General features: G+C 51.1%; 1 protein-coding gene across 2 annotated transcripts; it reads right to left on the reverse strand.

The window, feature by feature from the left end:
- Nucleotides 1-3,839: 3,839 nt before the first annotated feature.
- On the reverse strand, nt 3,840-22,437 carry MFSD4A (major facilitator superfamily domain containing 4A). Of its 2 annotated transcripts, none has more exons than XM_065854475.2 (10): nt 22,059-22,437; nt 16,467-16,665; nt 16,095-16,334; nt 11,935-12,103; nt 10,313-10,428; nt 9,145-9,318; nt 7,759-7,906; nt 6,338-6,408; nt 6,089-6,209; nt 3,840-4,942 (listed from the first exon to the last, which is right to left on the reverse strand). In XM_065854475.2, the coding sequence occupies exons 1-10, from the start codon at nt 22,286-22,288 to the stop codon at nt 4,878-4,880; spliced, it is 1,533 nt and encodes a 510-aa protein (XP_065710547.1). In that variant the 5' UTR covers nt 22,289-22,437; the 3' UTR covers nt 3,840-4,877. The 2 variants fall into 2 exon arrangements, with proteins under 2 accessions (XP_065710547.1, XP_071673869.1); XM_071817768.1 differs by lacking the exon at nt 22,059-22,437 and adding an exon at nt 16,790-16,947.
- Between the last annotated feature and the right edge of the window lie 3,389 nt (nt 22,438-25,826).

Genomic DNA, 25,826 nt, shown 5'->3' on the forward strand with positions numbered 1-25,826 from the left:
AAAGAAGAAAAAGGAAAAAAAAAAGGTTGTATTTTAAACTCCCTTTTAAAAATCTTGTTTGTATTCTGTTGCAGTGTTACCAGATGGCCTTATGTACGTCACAGTGGTTTGTGATAAGTACAGTAGCACATTTAATGCTTATCTCCCCCCCTCCTTCTGCTTTTATAGCTGAGAAGTGTGTTCTTAATAATAGAGATGAATAAGCGGGGCAGTTTTAGCAACGTGTGTGGTGGGGATGGTGGTTGTCTCTGGTTTGTATTGGGACGGCTGGAATGGAACTGGGGCTCAAATGGCTCTGGAGAGGGATCGGTTACCAGTGAGTGGGGAATTCGGGGAATCTGGGAGCTGCTGGCAGATGCTTGTGGATCAGAGCAGATCCGCTTGTGGATCAGGATAGATCTGCTTGTGGATCAGGACGGGTCTGCTTGTGGATCAGGATAGGTCTGCTTGTGGATCAGGATAGATCTGCTTGTGGATCAGGACGGGTCTGCTTGTGGATCAGGATAGGTCTGCTTGTGGATCAGGACGGGTCTGCTTGTGGATCAGGATAGGTCTGCTTGTGGATCAGGACGGGTCTGCTTGTGGATCAGGATAGGTCTGCTTGTGGATCAGGACGGGTCTGCTTGTGGATGAGGATAGATCTGCTTGTGGATCAGGACAGATCCGCTTGTGGATCAGGACAGATCTGCCTGTGGATCAGGACGGGTCTGCTTGTGGATCAGGACAGATCCGCTTGTGGATCAGGACAGATCTGGTTGTGGATCAGAGTAGGTCTGCTTGTGGATCAGGATAGGTCTGCTTGTGGATCAGAACAGGTCTGCTTGTGGATCAGAACAGATCTGCTTGTGGATCAGGATAGATCCTCTTGTGGATCAGGGTAGGTCTGTGAATCAGAGTAGATCTGTTTGTGAATCAGAGTAGGTCTCTCTGTAAATCAGAATAGGTCTCTTTGTGAATCAGAATAGATCTGCTTGTTGATCAGGGCAAGATCCGTATGTAAATCAGAGCAGATCCGTATGTAAATCAGAGCGGATCCCTTTGCAAATCAGAGCAGATCCACTTGCAAATCAGAGCGGATCCCTTTGCAAATCAGAGCGGATCCCTTTGCAAATCAGAGCAGATCCACTTGCAAATCAGAGCAGATCCGTTTGTAAATCAGAGCAGATCCCTTTGTAAATCAGAGCGGATCCCTTTGTAAATCAGAGCAGATCCGTTTGTACACCAGAGCCGATCCCTTGGCTTTGCTGCAGCTGCCTCAGCTTCACCCGCTGCGAATCCGCTCTGTGCAGCTTTTTGGCTCAGCTGGAGCCGGGGCGGGCGGTTTTAAGCTGATTTTCAGCGAGCTGAGGCTGCTGGGCTGTGGGGACGCGTGAGGGCTGTCGGGTTCATTTCCCAGGTGCGTGTCTTTGCAAAGCGACTTCCTGATGCCTTTATTGTTTCGCTCCTCAACTGGATTTTTCGCTTCCCCGGGGTTCTTTGCAAACTGGGGAGATGCCTCCGCAAGGTGGGTTTTTTAATATCGCAGCAGCTCTGCCGTCTCTGCTTGGAGCAGACGTTGTATTGAACTCACCCTTTAACTCGGGAATGGATTCCATTGGACTTCCCTGGAATTTTAGTACAACCATCCGTGGTAAAAATTACATTGAAAGGAGCAGAGAGAACGTTTTCAGTTACTCTTTCCAGAACAGAGTTGCATTTAAAATAAATATATATATATATCTATATCTATAAATATAATACCAAGTCAAGAGACAAACCAATGTTGTAGTGAGTGTCTTAACTTCCTACACTGGAGCCTTTTTCCAGACACGGTGTTTCGAACCAGCTGTAACCTCAGCCCCTTTGGTGCTCTCGGTACAGTTGGGGAAACTTGCCTGGGAGGGAATAACTTCTCAGTTTAACTTTTGATTGAAAATAATACCTTATAATAAGAGTATCTTAATGCCATCGTGTTCTAAAAACAAAATGCTGGTATGTAATGCAAGTACATAAATAGCCAAAGTTTTCAGTAATTGTTCAGTGTTACTAAATTTGCTTTTATTTTACCTTCCAAGATACCATATGAGGAAGACCTTCAGCGTGTTGATGTGTTGAGAAAAAGATGATATCAATCTGATCAATTTATAGTGGATATATGCAGTTATTTGACGATATTTCAGGTTTGAATGCAATTGGGAGGCAAAGTTGGGAGATGCAAAACTTCCTTTGGAGGAATCGCACTTAAAGAGACTTCAAAGGAGCAAAGGCCGCGTTTTGCGGTTGTTATTCCAACATCACGAAGGTCTTTCCTGAGAAATCAGGTGACTTTTCTATGGCTTCAATTTTTTGTGCAAAAAAAACCCCAATCAATGTATTGCAATCTTTTTTAAAAATAGGGTGGGAATAGTTAAAGAAAACTATTTTCTGTAAGAACTGACAGAGGGATTTGCTTTGTATAATGCAAGCTGGCTTTAAAACAAAAAAGCATTGTAGCAGATTATTCAAGTCAATCATATGTTAATAGTTATGTGCAACCAGACATGCAAAACAATTGTATTTTTTTAAATAAATATTTTTAACAAAGTTTCTCATCTTTTGGCTGGTTTTTGTTTCTCCAGTAGAGGAAATGCAAAGTCCCAAGGGATGCGGTTGTTATTCCCACCTTTGTAGCGCTGCACCCTCGGTGTTTTTGTGGCCAAACCAGGTATTTATTTCCTCTCTGTTCTGTATCTGATGCCACCAGCAAAGCAGAGGTTTGAATTGTCTAACAAAAGAAATGCTATTCTGGCCATAGCTTGAGCTACGTATTCTCTGCAAGGACACGAGCAGCTCTTTTAAATAGCTGACAGTCCCTGGTGGTTTATATCTGTAATCTGAGTACACTGATTTCCAAATAACCTCCCTCGGTGTATTGCTTGGTGCTGTTTCCTCTGCAGGGATGGAGGGAATGCTGTCATGGCTCTATTAATGACTTAATTGGGTGGGTCTTTTTGCTGCAAATGGGTTTTGCAGAACACACTTTTTCGCTGTGAGTGTGTGTAAGGAAACAGTGGCATCCTGTGGTGCTGGAGGAGAATTACAGCACAAGGAATCACTCTGGGGGGGAGTTAAGACCAGGATTCAGCTGCATTTGCCTCCTTCCTGCATTGGAGTTGGGTTTAGGGACGCAAAGTGACTTCAACAAGTCTTGACTTCCACAGAACCCCAGAATATCAGGGGTTGAAGGCCCTGGAAAGCTCATCCAGTGCAATCCCCACATGGAGCAGGAACACCCAGCTGAGGTTCCACAGGAAGGTGTCCAGGCGGGTTTGAATGTCTGCAGAGAAGGAGACTCCACAACCTCCCTGGGCAGCCTGGGCCAGGCTCTGCCACCCTCACCAGGAACAAGTTTCTTCTCACATTTAAGTGGAATCTCTTGTGTTCCAGTTTGCACCCATTGCCCCTTGTCCTGTCACTGGTTGTCACTGAGAAGAGCCTGGCTCCATCCTCCTGACACTGCCCCTTTCCATATTGATCCCCAGGAATGAGTCCCCCCTCAGTCTCCTCTTCTCCAGCTCCAGAGCCCCAGCTCCCTCAGCCTTTCCTCACACGGGAGATGCTCCACTCCCTTCAGCATCTTGGTGGCTGCGCTGGACTCTCTGCAGCAGTTCCCTGTCCTTCTGGAACTGAGGGGCCACAACTGCACACAATATTCCAGCTGTGGGGCTTTTTCTACAGAACCACCTGGGGAAAGCTGGTGAAGGGATTTTATGTAAGGTAAGTTCCACCACTTGGAAAAATCCAAATGCTAAGAACAGTCACACAACTGTTAAATTCAGTCTTGGCCAGGAACAGCTTAAGTTACCCCAGTGCAGTCATGCTGAGAATGTAGCAATCAATCACCTTTAATTAAACACTGCTTTATATACACACGTACATATGTACATCCACATACAGCAGTTAAAGCAAGAAGGACATGTCCAATCACTCATTGGAGAAACAGATGTGTGCAGCTTGACGCTCTTCTAAAGCCGGTCCCTTCTTCCGAGCTTGTAACAGGTCATGCGTGGGGTATGAAAGTACCTTACGGAAGGCACCTGTTGTTAATAATAATAAGTATTGCACAGATTAAGCAGCTGGAGGCTGGCTCCCAAATACCTCTGTTTGAGCTTCGACTGGAAGCTGGAAGTAAAACCACCCTAAAAGACACTGCGACCGGAGCAGCTGAACTAGTGACTCAAAGCAAAACAAACCGTCACAACTCAGTCTTGACTCGAAAAAGGAAGAAAAATCAAGCTAATGATTTTAATAAGAGGCCATAGCATGCTGAATAAGACACCGTCTTAGCGAACAGGTCTGTGTGATATACGATAATCAGCTGTGCAAATAGAGAGAGGTCCTGCTACCAATGTGCATTTGGTGGGTTCTTCCCATTGTGGAATTTTTCCCCTTTGGAACTGGACAATTGTGACATCTACTTGATCCACCCAAACTCATTCACATCCAGTATTGTGCCGTAAATTGTAGGGGCTTCTGTATTTTATGGGCCAAAAGAAAAATCTGTTCAGTTCAATGGCTGAGAGAGGGGATGTTCAGCATCACATAGAGAAGCTCTTCCTTCCCACCCTGTGTCCTGAATTGGTAAGAAAGTTCATTTGCAAGAGTAATTGTTCACCCAGCATCCCTGCCATGGACCGGAGCCTTTCAGACACGCTCAGTCCAACTCTCACAGTCTCTTTTTGGTCAAAGTTGTGCTCAGCTTGAGGCAGAGTTTTAGGATGTCTTCTTGATTCTGACTTACCCAATCAAATGTGCTTTTGATTGCAGAAAAGTTGCGTGATTCAGTCATTAAATGTGAAATCAACAGTAACGCTGAATTGTGTGTTGGTTTATTGCTTGTCCAGGGCTCGGCCGCTTCTTTAGCGCTGATACTGTCCAGTGTCATCTGTTACTGCTGGTTTGTCGGGGGAAGCGTCGTCCAGATCTGCAAAATCCATGGGATACGGTAGGAAATAAACTGCCCCAGCTTATGGAATTATCGAGCATATACAGAACTTGCTTGAAAACTGCTTATTAGAATTGACTTAGTGTAACTAACTCCTGCAGGCCGTGAACCTTGGAACTTTCTGCTTCGTTAAATAAAACAAATACCTTAGGGCTGCGAGATAAGTAAAGGAACCTGGAGATAAGTAAAGGAACAGAGCAGGTTTTACAGCACAATGATTTGGCTGGTGCCAAGAACTTATTTTCTCCAGGTGCAAAATGGCAACTGAAGGTGAGAACTTCAATTGACAGACCCAGTGAAGAACAGGGAGACCCCAGACTGGGATTGTGGGGCTAGAATTGGCCAAGGGTTGTTGTTTTCCCCGCTGAGGGTCCCTCTTTAGGAAGCACCAGCTCAAGCTGCTCTACGCTGTAACTTGCAAATAAATAAATCATGGATTTTAGGACAATTTCTGGATTCTGTGTCCAGGTCTCTGCTGGGGGAAACCTGAGGAAAAGGCACTTCCCTGCACAGGTAACTCAGCTGGAGGTGCTGAGCTTTAGGGATGTGCAGGAGCTCTCCCAAATACGAGTTATTCCATCCCCACCACACTCCTTGTTTCTCCTCTGCTCAGGGAGGATCGGCCTCCATTTCCAGCAACCTGGACAAGTTTTTTGCACAAAAAGTTCTCAATAAAAACAAATAGCACGTGCAGACCGAGGGGATACGGAAAAGAAACCTTTTACCAGCGAGGCTACAGCTGCCTCTGGATGGCAAAGCCACTTGTTCCCTGGATTTGCAGCCAGAAAACAGCATAGAAAAGCGGAGCACTTACTCCTGGTAGCGCTTACTCGTGGTAGCACGGCCATGCTTTCACCGCTACCCTGCCAAGTGCTTGGATCATTCCTCTCTGATTCCACACACCATCCCCTCTATTTTCCCCTTGCTTCTCCAACAGAAAAGCAAGCAAACCCGAGCTGCGGCTGCCAAGGCTTCTGTGGGCAAGTCCCAGCAGGAAAAAGGGGACAGGAAGCAGCAGCAGAATAAACATTTCCTTGCATTTTGCTGAAGTGCTGCTCCCTGGTTCTGCATTGATGCACATGCCCCTTTTCCTCTCATTATAAAGCGGGGCTGGTGCTTGCTTACCTGCCGAGGGCTTGGGGTACATCCTGTGGAAAAACAAGAGGAAAGCGTAGAAGGTAAAGGCCAAGCCTCCAAAGATCATCCCGCAGACCAGGAAACTGTAGCTGCCCTGATCATGGATAATCTGCGATTGGAGGGAAGAAAACACATGAGAGATCAGACATATCATAGTGCTCAAATACCTCATCAGCGTTCAGTAAGAGCTTTATTATTTGGTAGCTCGAGGGTAATTAATGCCTTGGCCACACTCACCGATCCCACCAGTAACTGCAGGACCATCTCTCCGATCCCAGCGCCCGTCACCAACACGGTTGTGGCACAACCTGCAAATCAACGGTGTGAGTGAGGGTGGCAGGGACCAGCGCAACCTGCCTGCAGCTGCTTTAAACTGCTCCTTCACCCCTCTTTCCAGATAAGATCTAAACCAGTAATCAGTGCGTGTTCCCATCTAGTGCTGTGAATGCCTCTTTTAACCTACAGTAGTGCGGGAAGGTGAAAGTTTAAGCCAAAACCCATCCCCTGTTCTGTCACTTGTCTCTGTTGGCAGAGCTGATGTTGCTTCTTGCTGGAAAGGTTTTCATCCTGTGTTGCTGACCCAGAGATGGGGATTGGCAGAGATGTCCTGGAAGAGCTGGCCAGACTCTGGGATTTACACTTCACTGATAATCTGGATGATGTTTTCAAATCCAGCTCCCCCTAAACCTCAGAGCAGACATTCCTGCTCATCCCTGAGAGCCCTAAAGCTGCAGGAAACCAAGAAGCAGCCTGGATCCCTGCCTGGAGAAGTTATTAGTACAATTAAGCTGGGATTTACACAGTCTGGGTTTTTTTGACCACAAGCTCAAATCAACATCGCCTTCCAAAGTTGATCTTCCTTCCTGGGCATCCCCGAGGAGGGAAGGAGTTGCTGGGTGTGATGGTTTTGATTTGAGCATCCCAGGTTCCAGTGTAAGTTGGGGAATGAGCTATTAGAGAGCAGCGCAGGGGAAAGGGACCTGGGGGTCCTGGGGACAGCAGGGTGACCATGAGCCAGCACTGGGCCCTTGTGGCCAGGAAGGCCAATGGTGCCTGGGGTGGGTTAGAAGGGGGTGGTCAGTAGGTCAGAGAGGTTCTCCTGCCCCTCTGCTCTGCCCTGGGGAGACCACACCTGGAATATTGTGTCCAGTTGTGGCCCCTCAGCTCCAGAAGGACAGGGAACTGCTGGAGAGAGTCCAGCGCAGCCACCAAGATGCTGAAGGGAGTGGAGCATCTCCCGTGTGAGGAAAGGCTGAGGGAGCTGGGGCTCTGGAGCTGGAGGAGACTGAGGGGGGACTCATTCATGGGGATCAATATGGAAAGGGGCAGTGTCAGGAGGATGGAGCCAGGCTCTTCTGGGTGACAACCAGTGACAGGACAAGGGGCAATGGGTGCAAACTGGAACACAGGAGGTTCCACTTAAATGTGAGAAGAAACTTGTTCCTGGTGAGGGTGTCAGAGCCTGGCCCAGGCTGCCCAGGGAGGTTGTGGAGTCTCCTTCTCTGCAGACATTCAAACCCGCCTGGACACCTTCCTGTGGAACCTCAGCTGGGTGTTCCTGCTCCATGGGGGATTGCACTGGATGAGCTTTCCAGGGCCCTTCCAACCCCTGATATTCTGGGGTTCTGTGATCCCAATTGTCCCCGTTCTCTGCTCACCTCGGTACTGCAGGATGTCCTCGGTGTAGGCCAGCATGCTGGGGAACGTGCTGCTGAGGAACAGCCCCAGAGACGCTGTCCCCACAAACAAGAAGACGACGCTGTAGGAGAAAATCAAGAGCAGGAGGAAGGTTATCAGGACTCCAACCTGTGGACAATACACACAGAGTCAGCGGGAAGGGAAATGCTGTGGGGCAATAGGCACTAGGTTTTATTTTCATCTTTTTTTAAATAGAAAACAGTCTGGAAAATAAAATAAACTATACTGAAGAAAAAAATCACAATCTCTGAAAAGCTGAAATAACTCTCCAAATAAAATCCATTTGCATCTACAGTAAAGAATTTTCTATTTTCTTTTATAACAGGACTTTACAGCCTGTCTCGATACTTAAATCTCAGCTTCATTAGGTAGAGACTTAAGATTATATCTGGAAAAATACTTTTTCTCTGCAGCTTTAAATACAATAGTACTTATAATAGTATTTAAATGCAACAGTACTTCCATGATATTTACATAATCACTAATAAGGCTTATTCTGCATGTTAAAGAATTAACTCACTCTCAATAACTGCTCAGAAACAGCCACGGGGTAAAGCCAAAGAGCCAACTAAATGGAAATAAACTTGCCCTCACCTCTGGTTTCTTGTGTGCGAGTTTAACAGCAAAACCACCCAAGATGCGCTGGTGGGGCGGCCAGCAGAGGGAGCTCTGCGGTACCCAGCGACCTGGCTTTCCGAATTGTTGGGGCCCTGCTGATGGGTACGTACACCAGGGCAATGGGGACCCTACAGAAATCAAACTGCACTTCGCTATAATGCTGAAATGACCCCAGGAGCTGCTGGATCTTCCTGTATGTTTCTTAAAAGGAACAACTCCCTGTTTGCCACATCATCACACACCTCTTTCCTCCATACCCTTAAAGGATTCCTTCCCCTTTCTTCAAGTGAATGTGTTTTATTCGTTTAATCAACTTCACATCACATTGGTTTCTTTGACATCAGCTACAGTCTAAATAGAGAATTTACTGGCCTGTCTGCCTTCCCTTTCCCATGGCTAACATGGGCATTTATTTCCCTGCAGAGATGGCAGAGAAGACAAAGGGAATAAAGTTGGCAAACGCTTTGCCAGGTGCTTTCACCAACCTAACGCTGGATTAACTGAGCTCAGAAAAGCGACGTAATCGAGCTGTGAGTCTTAACAACCTCATGCACCGGAGGCAGCTGCAAACACAGACCCAGTGATAGAGGAGAAGGCAAACACAGCTCTGAGCGCCGAGCTGCGAATCTGCCCTGGGTACCACGCGGGAGCAGCCGCAGCTCCACACATCGACACCAAACCTTGGAGGCGAGCGGAAGAAAACCAGAGTACAGTAAAAGCAGCCTCACCACATTGATGAAGACCATGGTCGCTGGCTTCATGCGGTAGGACACGGGGATGGAGATGAGCCTGCCCAGCGTGATGAACCCCCAGAAGAGGCTGGGCAGGTAACCGGCCACCTTATGGACTACGGAGAGAGGCTCCTCCACCGCGTAGCTGTAAATGAAGCCCGAGTACTCTCCCTGCGAGGGAAACAAAATGGGCCATCACATCCACGGGGTGATGTGCAGGCTTTGCCAATACAGCCTGTCCCTCAGTTACTCACAACGCTGTGATGGTGCTGGAGAGCCCACCTATGGATTTGCTACCAAACCTCAGTGAACCTCGTTCCCCAGGGTTTGCAGCTGGAGACAGGAGCAGAACATGGGATTTAAGCTCTCCTATGAGGGCGAGGCTTAACAGCATTACTGGGTAAAATGCAGGCTAAGCTCTGATCTGTAGAGATGCTCTCTTCCCTAGGGACTGTTTGTCCTTTTCAAATTGCATACTCCTAAAACATAACACCTTAAGGACCCGCAGTCGATCATCCTTGAAGATGGAGGCCCTGGAACATTCCCGTACCTACAGCTGCTGTGCACAACCCCGCTCGTCTCTCAGGCCCCTGTTTATCGCCTTACTAAGACCCAGAAGAATCTTACTATGAGGGGACTGAGACAAAACTGTTGAAAGACAAAGAACAGCAACTCGCCAGCCAAGAGTGCGCCTTCCTCACCCAGACAGAAGTGCTACACATGGTCAACCCTGCGTGACAGCGCCGGCCAGGGTGACAAGGGACCGCGCCATCCCTGTGTGCCCTTGGCTTGGACTTGGTGTGCTCAGGAGACCCATCAAACCAAGCCACCATTTCTTGTGAAATAAAACAAAGCTGTTCTTGGCTGAAGTGAGAAGAGACCTGTGCTTTGTATGAGTAGACAACATCGCAGCTCCAGCTTGGAGCTGGTGGGGTTAGTAGCAATCTAACTGCAACAACACGGAGCCTGGGAGAAGCCACAAAACCCTCCTGAGAAGTGGGACACGTATCATCCTGATCACGATTAGCTTGGAATGAGAAGCTTGGGAACCAACCCACTGCATGGGCAGAGGACACGTGCTGGGTTTGGGCTGTCACAAGTGGTTTGGAAGAACACAAGCCACACAGCTTTGCTCAGACAAGATCCGTCTAGCAGCTGAACTCACCACAATCCCATCAGTCATGAAGAGAACAAGAGCCCCAGTGATGTGGACTGCGAAGTAGGTGTAAGAAGCCCCTCTGAAGTTTTTGCTTTGGCAGCAGCTAAATAAGTCATCATGACCTGGTGAAAAACAATGCAAACCAAACTTAGCTGGAACGTCCCCACGGGGCCGGGTGGTTGCCAGCCCGCAACGGGGATTTGTTTTGCGCTCAGCTGCAAGACAGAGATTCATAGAGGACCGTGAACAACGTGGAACACTCTGCTGGCACCACCTCTCTCTTTACCAACCCATGTGCTTCCAGAAGGAAGATGGATATTTGTATGGGCTGCTGTGCATAGATTGGGATCCTGGCTCTCCAGGATACTCACTGCTTCTCTTACTGGAGTTGCTTTGGCTGCTCTTCCCATTTAGGAGCAACACCTCCCCGTGCCACTCTTACAGGCAATAGAAACAAACCCATCAGAGCAGAGCATCGTGCTCGGAGCCCTTGGTACCGCCACACAGTGGAGTCCTGCCCAGGGGAGCTCACATCACACTGCACCAAACAAGCCGGCTTTGGGAAAGAGGGCGATAAACACACAATCTGCCGAAGCTGGGGGGACAGGACAGCAAGAATTCCTGTCCTTGTGTTTTTATCACCCCATTCTGGGGGTGCAAAGGGCTGGGGGGAAGGTGACAGCACCCGCAGTCCTGTGCGGGTCAGACAGTCGCTCCCGCACGGCAAAGATGAAATTGTCTCAACTTCTCTGGGGAAGGAGGGATTTTGCCAGCACGGACACGGCTGTCAGGGATTAATCTCAGCTGCATTTAAGAGGAAGACGGAGATCTGAAGAACATGAGGCTCCAGTGGGCTGGTAGGAAAATGGGCAGCTGGGTTGGGGAAAGAAACCATCAGCATCTCAGCTAAGGGAAACGCTATCGGATGAGCACAACCTTATCAGACACCGGAGAACCCGCTCCCCTAGGGACACCCGCTACTTCTCTAACTGTCTTCAAGTATTCCCTAAAATTTCCTTTCATTGTTCAGGTAAATCCACCTCTTCCGAAATAACACTAAGCGCTCCTCTGACAACCTTAAAATATTATGTCCGAGATTCACTGTTTAGCTGAAGAATTTACTGCGATACATTTCTCTTGGGTGGCAAAGAACAATGCTATTATTGTCCCCAAACCAGGGTGTAGTCACGAGTTCAAGAGCAAACTATTGGAGTTTAACTTTTCCCCTCAAACAAGGGCGCTGTCCCGATTCCTTTCAGATTTATAAAGAGCAGCGTTCTGCGGCACTTTTAAACTGGAGCCAGCGCAAAACCTGACCCAAAACCAGGAGGAAACGCCACGGTACAGCTTTCATGTGGGCTTAAATGACTTGGGAGCCCAGGTTCAGTTTTAGGACAGTTCTGAGTAAAACAGCCTGGAGTCCCATCTAATTTGAGGGCAACAAATTGGCTTTTTGGGTTGTCTGGGTACTCCTGGATTACACCCATGTGTACGTTTTGGAAAACAGGGCAATACTGATGGATCCAACTGGTTAGACTCAATGGACATGCTCAGAAATGCGGCTTTTTTCTCCACTCGTTCGCTCCCCATCCCTCCAAACCCACCAGACAGAGGTGTCTCCTGCTCACCTCCTGCTGCCGGGGGTCTCTGGGTGCTGGTGGAGAGATCGTCCTTCTCGGGGGGCCGCGTCTCCATCGCCAGCTCATCGGCCGACAGCAGCGGGTGGCTGCTGCTGCTGAAACACGGCACCATCCGCTCCTTGTAGAGCAAGAAAAACACCGCGATGGGCACCGGCAGCTGCGGGAGGAAGAGGGAGAAGGGGCAGGTGAAGGCAACGTGAGCCTCGCACAAAGCATGGCCCGGTTTCCCGGATGCGGCGTCTGCGATGGATGCGGCTGATGCCGAGAGCGAGGAGACGGGGTGGTGGTGGGGTAAGAAGGCACCGCAGGAGGGATGGAGGTTTGTTAGGAGAGCTGGGAGGGAGGAAAATTGAGTAGGACAGGATAGGACAGGATAGGACAGGATAGGACAGGATAGGACAGGATAGGACAGGATAGGACAGGATAGGACAGGATAGGACAGGATAGGACAGGATAGGACAGGATAGGACAGGATAGGACAGGATAGGACAGGATAGGACAGGATAGGACAGGATAGGACAGGATAGGACAGGATAGGACAGGATAGGACAGGATAGGACAGGATAGGACAGGATAGGACAGGATAGGACAGGATAGGACAGGGAAAGGGAAAAAGGGAAGAGATATCTGAGTTGAGAGCAAAGATTCCTCATGTATAGGACATCTGGAGTATCTCCTGCCAGTCCCTGTGGGCTGGGGACCACTCAGACCAGAGACACTGGAACAGAAAGCACCTATTAATAAATACAAATCTAATGAAGCACCGTGCTAGCCCTCCAAACCCAAAATCTTCTAGTTTCAAGCATTTTGTCACTTCTACCCGAAGAATTATGATTAAAAAAAGCAGCTTTTGCCTGTGGAGAGCGGAACAGTTTTCAGGTGAGACCTGCAGCTGAAATTCTTTGTGAGGGAAGAACAAGCTGCTCCAAGACCTCTGTGCCCACCCCCAGTCATTAGCAGAGGTCGCTCAGCACCTCGGGAGAGAGGAGCTGGTGGTTCCCAACAATGACAGCGCCACCGCAGCCACGGCTTCAAACAGCCCCTCGGTGGCACCTGGGGCTGAAGAGCATCTCAGATACCCCCAAAACACCCAGGGATGCTCCCAGCACAGAACAGACCCACCAGCACCATCTCTCGGGGCTTTATCCCTGGTGCAAATACCCCCAGGGACCACGAGCTTGTACCAGCCCATTGGCTCCATCGCGCAGCAGCCGCAGCATCGTGTCCCCTGTGTCCTCCCTTATTTTTGGAAAAACAACCAAAAAACACACAGAGAGAAGCAAACGAAACTGGGTCTGCCCCTCGCCAGCCCTCCCTTCTCCTCCCACCACAACCAAGCGCTGTTTATTCTGCAACAAGCTGGGGGAGAAAGCCAGGAAATCCTAAGTGCCGGCTCACTCTCCAGCCGCCAAGCGCTTGTTTTTGACATGTCTGTGAGCAAGCGGGAGCTCTAGCGCTAAATTTCCTGCCTTTTGTCGGCTCGTGGCATGATTTAAATGTATGGAGAGTTCCCCACCCTGCCTCTCTTGCCTGAATTCATTTATGAGGACTTCATTGTTCTGGGAACAATGGGAATAGGAACAGTTAGTTCGGTCCCATGGAAGAAAAATGCATTTGCTTGATAGTTCTAATCCTTCCGGAGGTCAGGACCAGATTTTATTCTTCTGAATTGCAGAGTTTGCAAAAAAAACCACCCCAAAACAAATACAAACAAGCAGAGGGACTGCCCTTAAAGATAAAGCCGCTGGGCACTTCTAACCTTAAGAAGAACTTGGTGCCTGTGCAGAATTCCCGGTCGATATGCATGTGTTTGCATGCACATCCTTGTTCCCCAGATCCTCGTTGCTAAAACCAGCTCAGGAAAGTGGGGAAAAGCAAAGGATCGAGCTCAAAAGAAAGCAGATTCCTTGCGTCCTGCACAGGTTGTCTTCCCAGGGCAATTCTGCTTTGCCTTTTCCAGCAGGTTATTCCTTATTCCAAGGAGGAGGGGGGACAAGCATCCCACCGGGAGCCTGTATGGGGTGAAGGGTAAAGTTGGCAACAAGAGCCCGGACGTGATGCTCCAGCTCCACTCAAACAGCCGGGGCCATTCCCCTCCCCTTGGCAGCTTTTAACCGCTATTATCAACTCAACGAGTTGCTGCATCACGCAGTTAAATGCGGGTATAACCCAGGCACCTTCAGTTTCTATTTCAGTCTCTCCCCCCCGGAGCACAGGACCATTCTCTGCTATTGTGTCCAGGCCACTTTTAAGCAACCTAAGCACAACGGAGCGTCCCACGCTTCCCCCGGGAAACCACCTTCCGGACAAACACCTCCCTCGCCGAGGAGCATTTTCCTGATCTCCAGCCCCTTGGAACAGGCTGGATGATTGAATTTCCGTTCTGTGGGAAACTCAATTTTAAAATATAGGGGTTTTTTTGGATGAAAAGCCAAAATTTTGTCTTAGAATGAAAAATTTTGGCCAGGAGTCATCCAAGCACTCTGTTTTGATAATGTCGAGCCACTTGATTTTACTAAAGCAAAAACATTTTGCTTCAATAACATCCAAACAACTTATTCTGTCGACTTGACATGTTGCCTTTATGCCAAAGCCAAACTGAGATATTTCTGCTTTAAACAAAGCAAGAGACTGAAATGAATCATTTTGGCTTGTGCCTTGTCAGAAAACACACAGCCCTGTGAAAACTGGGATGGAAATGTGGTTTTGACCATTTTACAATGACATTGCCGGTCCTGGTTTCCATTTCTATAGCTTACTCATTTCACCCACTTCCTTGGGGTTTTAAATACCAGCTACCATCATCTTCCGCTGACGTTTACAACTTAAAGAAGGGGTCAGCAGTTTGGGAGCGGAGCTGCTCCCAGCGTCTCCAACCAGTGGGTTGGGTTGTTGAGTTTAAATAAGGAATTGTGTCGGTTCCCTCAGCGAGGCGTCGGGAAAGACAATAACAGCTCGGCTTTGGCAAGGGGATGCACTGAAGAGCTGTGTACGTCCAACTCCCCGTTCCTTGGATGTTTGTTACCCAACCCTCATCCCCAAAACCATCCATCTCCCAGCACTCCGGGACTCCCTGTCGTGATCCAATTCCACACGCGCACACTTGTGCAAACCACGAGCACTTGAGCGTGGAGCGATGCACAAGCCCAGCTTATGTTCTGCTAAGCTGGACCCAACCTGGGGTCCTGTCCAGCTCCCAAAATGTCCGTGGGACCCTCCCATCCACTCTCCAGACAGCGGACGCATTGTCATGTTCAAAGCAGATATTAAACGCTGCCTTCAAAATTAAATCCGTTTGCTCAGGTTTGACTGGCAAAATAGATAACACTGGGGTGTAATTAAAAGCACATTTCCCATGGCGTACACAGAGTCAGAGGTAATTAAAGCTGGCTTCTCCAATGCAGAGAGCATTTTTTTTAAGTACTACTGCAAAAAACCTCATTATAGCACTGGCCCAGCTGTTGCCTGTTCTCCTCCCCATGTCAGTGAGCCGGATGGATTTAACCGTGCTGGGGTTTGGGTATTACCTTGGGGGTAAGGAACAGGGCTGGATTTCAGAAAGCCCACGCCTGCAGGCAAAGGCAGCTTGCTGGACATCAGCTTTGGGACAGGGCAGGGTGGTGAGAGAGGACGGGCACAAAATCCCATCTCTCTCACAAAGGAAGGGTCATGGAGCTTTTACACCTGCTGCCAAGCATCAGGGAAAGAAAAAAATAGGCAGAGACCCCCTCAGTCAAGCTTTCAGTCCCAGTAACTCAGTTCATCAATGGGGGGTTTCCCATCTAAGATGCTGCAGATCACCCTCGCGCTGAGCCGTCCCCACAGCACCCAGCTCGGCCCCACGGCTCTGAGCCCCTGCCAAGGGGATGCTGGAGACACAACCCACGTCCAGAGAGATCAGACAAATCCCACGGGATGGTACATTGACCCCATCACATCTGACGGCACGGTCACCACCGGTTCAGCTTTAGAGTCCTGCCCTCCTATCCTGGTGCCTGTTGGAAACCAGGAGCTTGGTAAAAAAGGAACCTTTGCTGATCCTCACGCCTCCTTCCATCACTGGGAACACCCAATGCCATCAAACACAATGGTTTGCAAAGCCAAGAAGCAGAGACACCCCCAACAACAGCCAGGACCACTCCACTTACATTGATGAGGGCCATGATCCAGAAGGCGTAGGAGACGCGGGTGACCACCATGCCTTTCATCGGCAGGTCATAATGGGACAGGTTGCCCGGGTGGTGCGGGACCAGGGACTTGCGGATGTGCGGGAGGTTGCTGGAGGCATTGGCCGTGGAGTTGGAGAGGATGCAGTTGGTGTCTGAGAGGAAGGGGTCAGCGATCAGCGGGCTGAGCAGGGCTCCAAAGCCCACGAAGAAATGAAGGGCCTGCAAGAGGTGAAACGCAAGTAGAGAAGGGGGGTTTGCTGCCCTTCTCTGTAGGGAGACTGGCCGAGCCCCTCACTCCTCTTCCTCGAGGGAGGAAGCACAGCCAGGGGGAGACACGGGCTCCACGCTCACCTGCAGGAAGATAGCTGAGTCCTTCTGGTAGATCTTCACCAGCTGCATGTTGGAGATGGTGTCAATGCAACCCATGGCCAGTCCTGCCACAGCCATGACCACAGCCAGGACCACCACATTGTGGCACAGGGGGATGATGGCGAAGACCACGGAGATGGCCAGCGACGAGGCAAAGAGCGCAAACAAGGACTGAGCCAACCTGAGACAGGGAAAGAGGGAAGACAGGACAGAATTACCACCACAAGGAGCGCCCACACCACAGCCCTGCCTCCTGTTTTCAGCCCCGGGGCAGTCGGCGGGGTGGGTGTCAGCAGGAGACGCACCCACGGGCTGTAGGTCCAACTAATGCAACTGCAGCACATGCTCTTCTGACAAGGGACGTGTTGCACCCCGAGGTCTCCACGTCACAGTCGTAGCCAGACCTAGGCAGATCTTCCATCCAGCTTTCATTTCGAAGAGTAATCATCCCATCAAACCCATGTTCTGCACATTTCAAGGCAGAATAAGGCCTGAGAACCTTCCCTTGTTAACTGGGCATACATGGGGATGGAAAGGGATGGGGGTACATGCATAATGACTTTTGAGCAGCACCAGGGCTTTTCTCAGGGAGGGCTGTATTGCACTGGCAGGCTGAGCAAGGACAAGAGCTGCTGTGCAATCCCAGCTCCTGGCAGGGAGAGAGCTGCTGGTATCCACATCATCCCAGACCTGCCTCACAGGGAGCACCAGGGAGCCACTGTGGTTCCCTCTCCATGCCCTGTGCTGTCAGTGTTCTGGTGGCATCACCCCTTTCCCCACCACGCCGAGATGGGATGTGGCAATGAAAATGCTGAAGGGAGTGGAGCATCTCCCGTGTGAGGAAAGGCTGAGGGAGCTGGGGCTATGGAGCTGGAGAGGAGGAAACTGAGGGGGGACTCATTCATGGGGATCAATATGGAAAGGGGCAGTGTCAGGAGGATGGAGCCAGGCTCTTCTGGGTGACAACCAGTGATAGGACAAGGGGCAATGGGTTCAAACTGGAACACACGAGGTTCCACTTAAATGTGAGAAGAAACTTGTTCCTGGTGAGGGTGGCAGAGCCTGGCCCAGGCTGCCCAGGGAGGTTGTGGAGTCTCCTTCTCTGCAGACATTCAAACCCGCCTGGACACCTTCCTGTGGAACCTCAGCTGGGTGTTCCTGCTCCATGGGGGGATTGCACTGGATGAGCTTTCCAGGGCCCTTCCAACCCCTGACATTCTGGGATTCAGTGGCGCTGCTGCTGTTCCCAGTGCAAGCAGCTGCTTTCCAGCCCACATGGTCCACGGGAGAAGCCCGAGGGTTGCGTGTGGTGGAGGTGAAGCTGGTGCATCGCATCTCGAGCCTGGCAGCGGCACAGGCGGCTCTCGCTGTGAGCCGGGCGGTAGCCAGCTCGCTGGAGAACGGCGCCCGGGCTGGCACCGCGCTGCTCCGGAGCTGCCAAGTGCAAAGGCAGGAAGGAAGGAAGGAAGGAAACAGGGACCAGACAGTGAAACGCTGAAACTCGCAGAAAGATGGGACTATAAAGTCACAGCATAGAGCAAGCAGCACAGGCATGTCCCAAACCCTGGTAGGAACTCTTTGCAATGCCCAGCACCCTGCTACGAGTTGCTAATCAGGAATTGGGGGCCTGCTGCTGGGTGGTGTGGGGTACAGCCTTCTGGCCACAGCAAAGGGCTGGCAATGCACAGGTGTGTCCCCAGTATGGACAGGCAAGCAAAAAACACCCACGGCTCACTTGGCATCAGCTTCACGCTTTTCCAGAGAGGGAGGAGAGGGCTACGAGAAGGCACCTACGCTGCCAGCCCTCCCACCCTGCCTGCTCGTCCAGAACGGGCATGTCACCGCGGTTCTGCGTGGCCATCATTCATCTGCAAACCACATCCTGCTCCTTGCTTACACCGCGCTCCAACAGCACCGGGCAGAAAAACAGGCCAAGGGCACCTCTCCTTTTTATTTCGCTGCCCGGTGGCACAAACCTGGCTGTGCCAGCACCTCGGTGCACTCCCACCTCCCGGCACAGCCTCGCTCGCCCATCGGCCAAACCACGGTGGAGGAGCCGACGTTTTGCAAAGCCGTAACTACTGATCTTCCTCTGACAGCACAACAGGGAGCCAGCATGGGATTTTCTGGGGGAGGGAGGGAGCTGAGCGAGATGTGCACAGTCACGGTAGGAAAAACAACCAGCAAATGAGAGAGGAGCAGCTTGGAGCCTGGAGAGATGAAGCTGCACTCTCCAGGGTACGGCAGGCGAACCCGAGGTGGGGAGCGACGGGGAATCACGCACCGAGCCATCCCAGAAACGCCTCTGCTCTTCTGCAGCCTTCGCAAAACAACCACAGCACCACGCTTGGCCGGGGAGCACCTTCATTACTAGAGTTAAACATTAATTGCAGGTGATGTTATGTCTGTAAAAAGCCTTAAAAAGATCACCTCGCTTCCTCCCAACGAACAAAAATTCCTGCCTGCAGCCAGAAGGTGTTAATAAAAAATTGCAAGGCCCCTGCAAACATCAACAGCCCCCAGCCCCTGCTGCCCCCAGTATTAGGGGGGATGAAGAAACTGCTGGTTTCTCCTCTCTAGGATCAGGGTGGTTAATACAATCCTGTAGTCAGCCAGCAAAACTTCCCCTCTCCTTCCCACACAGCCTATACAACCCCCCACCTCGCTGTTCCTGTCGGGCAAACACTCTTCAACTTCATCTACGATTTTCCCCACCCCAGGGAGCATTTTTTAAGGCCCTCACATCCAGAAGAATAACGATAATCAGGCTGATTCAGACTTGAAAACCCGATAATTAAAAAACCCCAAGCCCTAAAGGGCCAAGGTGAGGACACGGAGGAAGAGAGCAGTGTGGATTATCCCACACCTGCCCCAGGTACCCCTGTCTCCAGCAGGAACCACCAGCCAGGCTTGGGGAGCATCACTGCCTGGGTTGCTGGTGCAAAAAGCAAACTGGGTCACGGGCGCTCAGTTACTCTGGTGTTTCTGTCACAAACGTGTGTAGTGGAGCAGCACAAAGGGAGCATGAATTTAACTTCACAATGTGAACTTCAAATCCAACCAAATGGGAAAAGAAAAGGGGAAGGTGAGGGAAGCAAGATGTGGGGGTGCAGGTGCACAGTGCTCAGCCCTGGAGTTTGCAGGACAGGAGCTTGGGGTGGATCCCACGTGGGGTTCTGGGCCTGGGCAGGGTCTAGGCCGGGTTTTGAGCCCTCTCAGCACTCCCACCCCATCACCGCTGGCTGGATTTCCACTCTCGCAACACATCAGGTACTTCTGAGAACCTAATCCAGGTAATATCAGGAAACAAGAGTTTCCATTGTGTTTCTTGCAAAGGTGCCCAAGGGCAGCAGCTGCTGCTCCAGGAGCCTCCACCAACACCCCGGCAGCACCAGGGTTTGAACCAGGACACACACACCTCCTAAACCCCAACCCCACTCCTGCAAATACCCCAGAAAAACCCGCATTCTGCAGCAGAGCTCAGCATCACAACCCAGCAAACCCAAACGGAGCAGCAGCCTGTTGCGAATTTAACCAATGCACCTTCATGGGGATCTGCTCATCCCTTTGCACCTCCCAACAAGCCAGGGAAGGGACCATGCAGCCAACCCAGGTCTCCAGGGCCAATCCCCGCAGGCAATAATCACATTTCTACATCACTCAGGGAAACTTGCAACGACAAACTTTCTTCTTCCTTGAAATCTCGCAGAACAGGGAATTCTGGAGCTGGTTCCTGCGGTTCAGGCTCGTGTTGAGTTACAGAAGAGATGGATGCCACGTTATGCTGTGTTGTCCCCGCACTCCAGGACTCCAGCTGGGCCCAGAGAGCTGAGCCTACAACCCAGTGCTCAGCAGCTTCTCTGGCGAGAGGAACCGAACCATTATTTAGGTCCTGCCACCCACTTCTGCCGCAGAATCCAGTAACAACACAGCTTTCCCTCGCGAGTCCGTCATTCAGAGCATGCAGCTCAGAACAACACGTATTTTAACGGAAAGCAAGCAACAAATTCTGTGTTCCTCAGGCATTAGGAACTAAGCCCAGCTTGCAGCCAGACCTTGGCTCAGCTGGCTTACAGGCAGGCGATGCTTTGGGATCCTCTACCAGCAGCTTTCCATCTCTAACTGGAGCAGATGACCCATCCAGTGCTCCTCCCTGCCCAACACTGGGACCAGCATCGTTTGATTTATGATCCCACAGCATGGCCCAGAAGTAGAAATCCTTTGCAAGACAGCTCGATCTGTCTGTCTCTGAAGAGGGGATAGCACAGGAGCTCTCAGAGTCTGAACAGTTGATATTCTTATCGGAAGCCACATGTTTGTACATCACAACGCTCTGAGTGACCCTCCCCAACACTCAGAAGCTACAACTACCCAAAACGTGCCCTCCCTCCTGCCTGGCGGGGCTGCTGCTCCACAGTGGGGCTCACAGACACTTTGCAAGAGCCCTGTTGCTCCCAGAGGCTGCGATCACATCCTGGCTCATAACCACAGTGAGCAACAAATGCTCTTTTCCCAACAAGATGTGGCTGCAGAGCTGAAAGTTTGGGAGTCTCCTAGCACCAAACCCCAAATGGGTCTGTGTAACCCACCAGCCCCCGGACAGGGGCACCAGGACAGGTCAGTGTACCAGGATGGCAAGTTAGCAGGTGCTCTAATGCCATTCCATGAGCTAATGCAATGCACAAGAGTTTCAAGAAAACATTTTTAAATAGGCATTTTAAAGTGGTGAAAGACTAATGTAACATGCTCGCATGTACATGTTAAACATATACATGACGTGTCTATCAGAGGTAGGGAGCTGGCACGTTACATCACTGCCTGAAGAATTAGTGACAATGTAAATAATCAGCTGATTCTCAGCAGAGCTGTCATCCAGCCTCAAATCAAACGCCTGTTTGGCAATCTTTGGGGTTGAGCCACCATGTGTTATGTATTTTAAACACATCCTGGACACACGGCTCAGTGCAAATCCCTCCTTGGCTGCGTTCAGGTTTCACGCTGGCCCATGGGGCACGTCACTGTCCCCGGCCACCCCGCACAGCTCGGGCACTGCCTGTGTCCCCGGCCCCCGCGGCAGCAGGACCACGAGGATCGCTCTCATCTCAGATATCAACACGACACCACCTCGATTTCTGACACTGAGGTTATTAGCACGGGCTGCCAATAATATTTTTGTGAAAAACAATCAGGTTAAGGAAAATACCCTCCAGGAAGTTCAGGTTGTAACTTCACACCCAAGCTACCTCTGTCCTGAGCTCCAGGGGAACCGGCAGCTTCTCTCCAAGGGTTCGGAACCGTGCAGAAGTGGGGAGCAGCAGCCCCCGGAGCATCTCCCGGGAAGCCCCCTCCCTCCCAGCCGCTCGGGCTGCAGACCCTCCGGGACACACATGAAACGCTCCACTCGGGTTTTCCCCCGTGGACCACAGCATCCCATCAAAAAAACCAAGCGGGAGAAATGCGGGAGGGAGGCAAAGCCCCTGGTGCTGCCCACCCCCGGTCCGGGAGGAAAGCGGGGGGGCTGCGGGGAGCTCAGCCCCCCCACGGGAGGTGCGATGAGTTTGCCGGGTGCCTTACGTCCTCTTGAAGACCCCTCCGAGGCAGCTGCCGAGCAGGAGGCAGAACTGCTGCGAGAAGAACACCCAGGTGATCTGGGAGAGGGAGCTCTGGGTCTGGCAGCGCAGGTCCAGCAGCGTGGGCCCCAAGAACGCGATGCAGAGGCCGAAGCTGAAGAAAACGCTCCAATAAGTGAGGGTGGGCTGCAGGTTCCTCCGGAACCGCGCCGACACCCGCTCGTCCCACCACATCCTCGGGCGGCGGAGCGGGGGCGGCCCCGGCGATGCGGCTCCGGCGCCGCCCGGCCCCGCTCTCGCTGTTCCCTCGGTCCCGGTCCCGCCGCCGCCCTCGCTCCTGCCTTTGCAGGATGTGGCTCCGGAGCCCGCGGCACCGCGCCGGCCACTGGCTCCGCCTCCGGGACCGGGAACCGCCGCCGCCTCCCGGGGCCGGGGCTGCGCCGAGCGGGGCCGGGGCGGAGCCCCCTCGCCATCCCCGGGCGGACTCCGCGCCAGCGCAGCCCTCTGGGGGGCTGGAAGGAGCCCGAGAGCATTTTCCCCCCCTCCCATCACCACCCCGGTATCCCCGCAGCGTCTTCCCAAAAGTAGGGCAGCCCCCACCCGCGACCCCGCTGCGTGGTCCACACCTCAGGGCACAAACGACACTCGGCTGCAGCCACTCTGATGCGACAGCCAAGCGAGGAAGCCCAGAAATCCCCTTTCTCTATAGTCTCCCGTACCCCTGAATAGGTACAAGCATTCCAGACAAATGCAATTAAAGTTGCCCCTTCTCTGGCTGAGAAGCACAAGATGGTTTGGGCGGTGGGGGGGTGCATGTTTTAAAGTCGGAGTGGTTGATGCTTACGCAAAAGGTCTCCTCTAGAGGATGGATTTATAAATATTTCACCTACTTTAGCTAGGGAAGACTAGCAATTTTTAGAACACTCTTTCCAGGCAAAGCAGAATCGATGGAGCTCAGACAGAGGGCTGGCTCCAGGGCTGTGCACCGGATCCCTTCCCATGCCAGCAGACCCCACACAAGTACTCACACATCCTGTGACCTTTAGGAATGCTGCTTCAGGGCTGCAGGTGCTAATTTCTACCTGGACATAGCTTAATGTTTAGCTAATGCAAATTGCATTGAAGTCCTTGTTCTTTCCTGCTTGTGGCATCTGCTGGAGTCTTCCCAGAGTAAGGAGAACAGAATCACATCTCCTTCCGCCACCAAAATGAATAAAGTGACTCTGGGCAATAGCATAGAACAGGTGGGCAATAAAACCTCTGACTGCCCCAATGGAAAACTGCTGTGGCTGTCATGGCCCTGAAACCATTAAGCAATTAAAGGCACAGCTCAGTTGCCTGCAGGGATGGAGCAATGTTGTTATTCTGTTCTACTGATGGGCAAACTGAGGGCCAGAAAGGAATGAAGTGCTTTGCTTATATAGAGTGAGTCAACAGCACGACCGGAAATCAGGTTTTCTCATTACGTGATAAACCATCTTCCTTAATAGCCTGGATGGCAGGATGGAGGGGAAGGGGAGGCTGGTGCACAGACCTGGGAGACACAGCCCCAGGCTCTCCCTGCCGGGCAGTGACCACTCAAACCACTGCTTGCTATCTCGGCTTCTCTTTCCCCATCCATTAATGGGGATAAAACAGCATGAGGGAGGAATGATTGTGACAGTAAAGGCCTTTCCATCAAAACGCCGCCGGGAAGGTGATTTTCTGACCTTCTTCGTCCATGTACCTGGAGCTGGAGTTACTTGATGAAACAGCAGATCCTTCTCATACATACACGAGGTGCCGTAGCCCGAGAAAAGGGCTCACAGGGCTTTACCCGTGGTTCCCCTGGACCACGTTCTGGATGTCAGTCCTGATATGGGTTCTCCCATTCCCAGGACAGGAGTCAGGAGACCTGCACTCTGCTCCTGGCTTCCATTACTGCATCACCATCACTTGGTAGCATTGCCTCTCCGGTCCTTGACTTCCCCAACTATAAAATGGCTGAGCAATGCTTTCCACACCTTTGCAGGCTCGGTGCATCTGCTCCTAGTTGAAAAAGCAGCATCCAGGCACCAGAGGTTACAAATGGATGTACAACCCTTACCCCAGCTACAACAGCTGACCCCACTTTGCCAAGTGATGGCCCTTGCTTCCAGGAATATCAGGGCATTTTATCAGGGATAACACAAATCATGCTTGCAAATAAGAAACGAAGCGTAGGTGGGTTAGTCAGCAGAAGAACACACAGATCCTTTCTGGTTCCGCATACTGAAACTCAGATCTTCGGAGGCAGCTCATAAAAATGCAAGCCACGGGATTATGAGTATATGCAATGCCAGGATTAGCTTTGCGAGGAGGCACTTTAGGCTGTTTTCCAAGCTGAAATCAATGTTGTGCTTGCAATGAATTAAACACCCACATTTTTGCGCTTGCTGCAAACTGCAAAGTGAAATAATGAATGAAGGAACGGCAGCGCGGCGTGATTACAGCCAGCAGCATCAGGCTGCGCGTCCCTCGCTGCCCAAAATACCCGATAAGCACCTGAGGAACACCTTCCGTTTGCTTCCTGTGTCCTTGCACGTTCCTGGGGCAGCAAGAGGCACAGCGGAGTTTTTTCGCTCTATCAGTTAACCTTTCCAACCAGTGGAGCGATGACTTCTGTAACGTGGTTGCTCCTGCTTTGCAGTGACTACTCCACAGAGCTCCAACCCAGAAGCCAGATTTTGTTCAGGTTTGCTGTTGTGGTGCTGGCATCGCTTCTCTTAGCCCAACCTCAACACAGTGGGAAAATTCAATCCTACTAATGGGTTTTCTGAAGGTTTCCTTGGGGTGGAACCAGCCCATGGGTGGGCTTGGGCCAGCAGTTGCTTGGGGACAAGGCTCCTTCAAGGCTTTTGCCAGTGGCCAGGTTGGAAGCTGTGGCCAGGGTTTGGGGCTGAGATAATGTCAATTTTTCCCCATCTCCCTTTTGCCAAGAGGCCACAAAGACCAATTGTGGGCTGACACCCCCAGAAACCCCAACACATTATCCCAGCAACATCTGGAGACAGGAGCACCAATGGTTTTCCACAGCTGTAACTCAGCCCAAAGAACCCACCACCAAGAAAGCTTGAGCAGATAAGAAAATAACCACCCTGAATCACTGAACCAGACCAAGAAAAGACAAGATGTTTCTTACAACACAGGATAAACTCTTCATGTGATGGGTTGAGTTATTCTAGGCTGCATGTGAGGTGCTCAGCAACCCAGCATGAACGGGAACGGCAGCAAATGGGAGAGGTGTTCACCTCCTGCATTTTAGGGTCAAGAGTTTCAAAACACACGGTGTGATTTGGAAAGCTTGGCTCCACTTCTAGGTCAAACACTAGTCTGAGATCTTGGCTCAGTTATTACAGATCCTGTAACACTTGTCTAAACGGAGGAAGCGCTCACCTACATGTTTTCCTATCATCCAAGCAAAATAATTCCCACATCCACTCCGATTTAGCTGGAATCCATGTGCTTCCTCCTTTACTGCACCAAAACTGCAGCAGAGGACAGCGGGCTGCAACAAAATGACCAGGATGAGCCTCCTGGAACTTAATGACACACAATCTTGTTGAGGGCAGCAGGTATTATCCCTGCTTTGCAGATAATGTGGAGAGACCTGGGGAGCAATGGGTGACAAGGCTTGAGCATCCTTGTGAGGAAGGGGAACCCGTAAGGGACGTGGAGCAGGGATGCCACGGCTATTTGGGCTGTTGGGAACATCCAAACGCCAGCTGGAGGATGTGGGTGGGACTGGGTGACA

Source organism: Patagioenas fasciata, chromosome 21, assembly GCF_037038585.1.
Source record: "Patagioenas fasciata isolate bPatFas1 chromosome 21, bPatFas1.hap1, whole genome shotgun sequence".
Lineage (NCBI taxonomy): Eukaryota > Metazoa > Chordata > Aves > Columbiformes > Columbidae > Patagioenas > Patagioenas fasciata.

Bases quoted from the DNA above. Each gene is read 5' to 3' on its own strand.
- MFSD4A (XM_065854475.2), bottom strand. From the start codon at position 22,288: ATGTGGTGGGACGAGCGGGTGTCGGCGCGGTTCCGGAGGAACCTGCAG. The intron at 16,335-16,466 runs GTGAGCGTGGAG...CACCTCTTGCAG, and splicing joins ACTCAGCTATCTTCCTGCAG to GCCCTTCATTTCTTCGTGGG. The intron at 9,319-10,312 runs GTGAGTTCAGCT...TTTCCCTCGCAG, and splicing joins TCATGACTGATGGGATTGTG to GGAGAGTACTCGGGCTTCAT.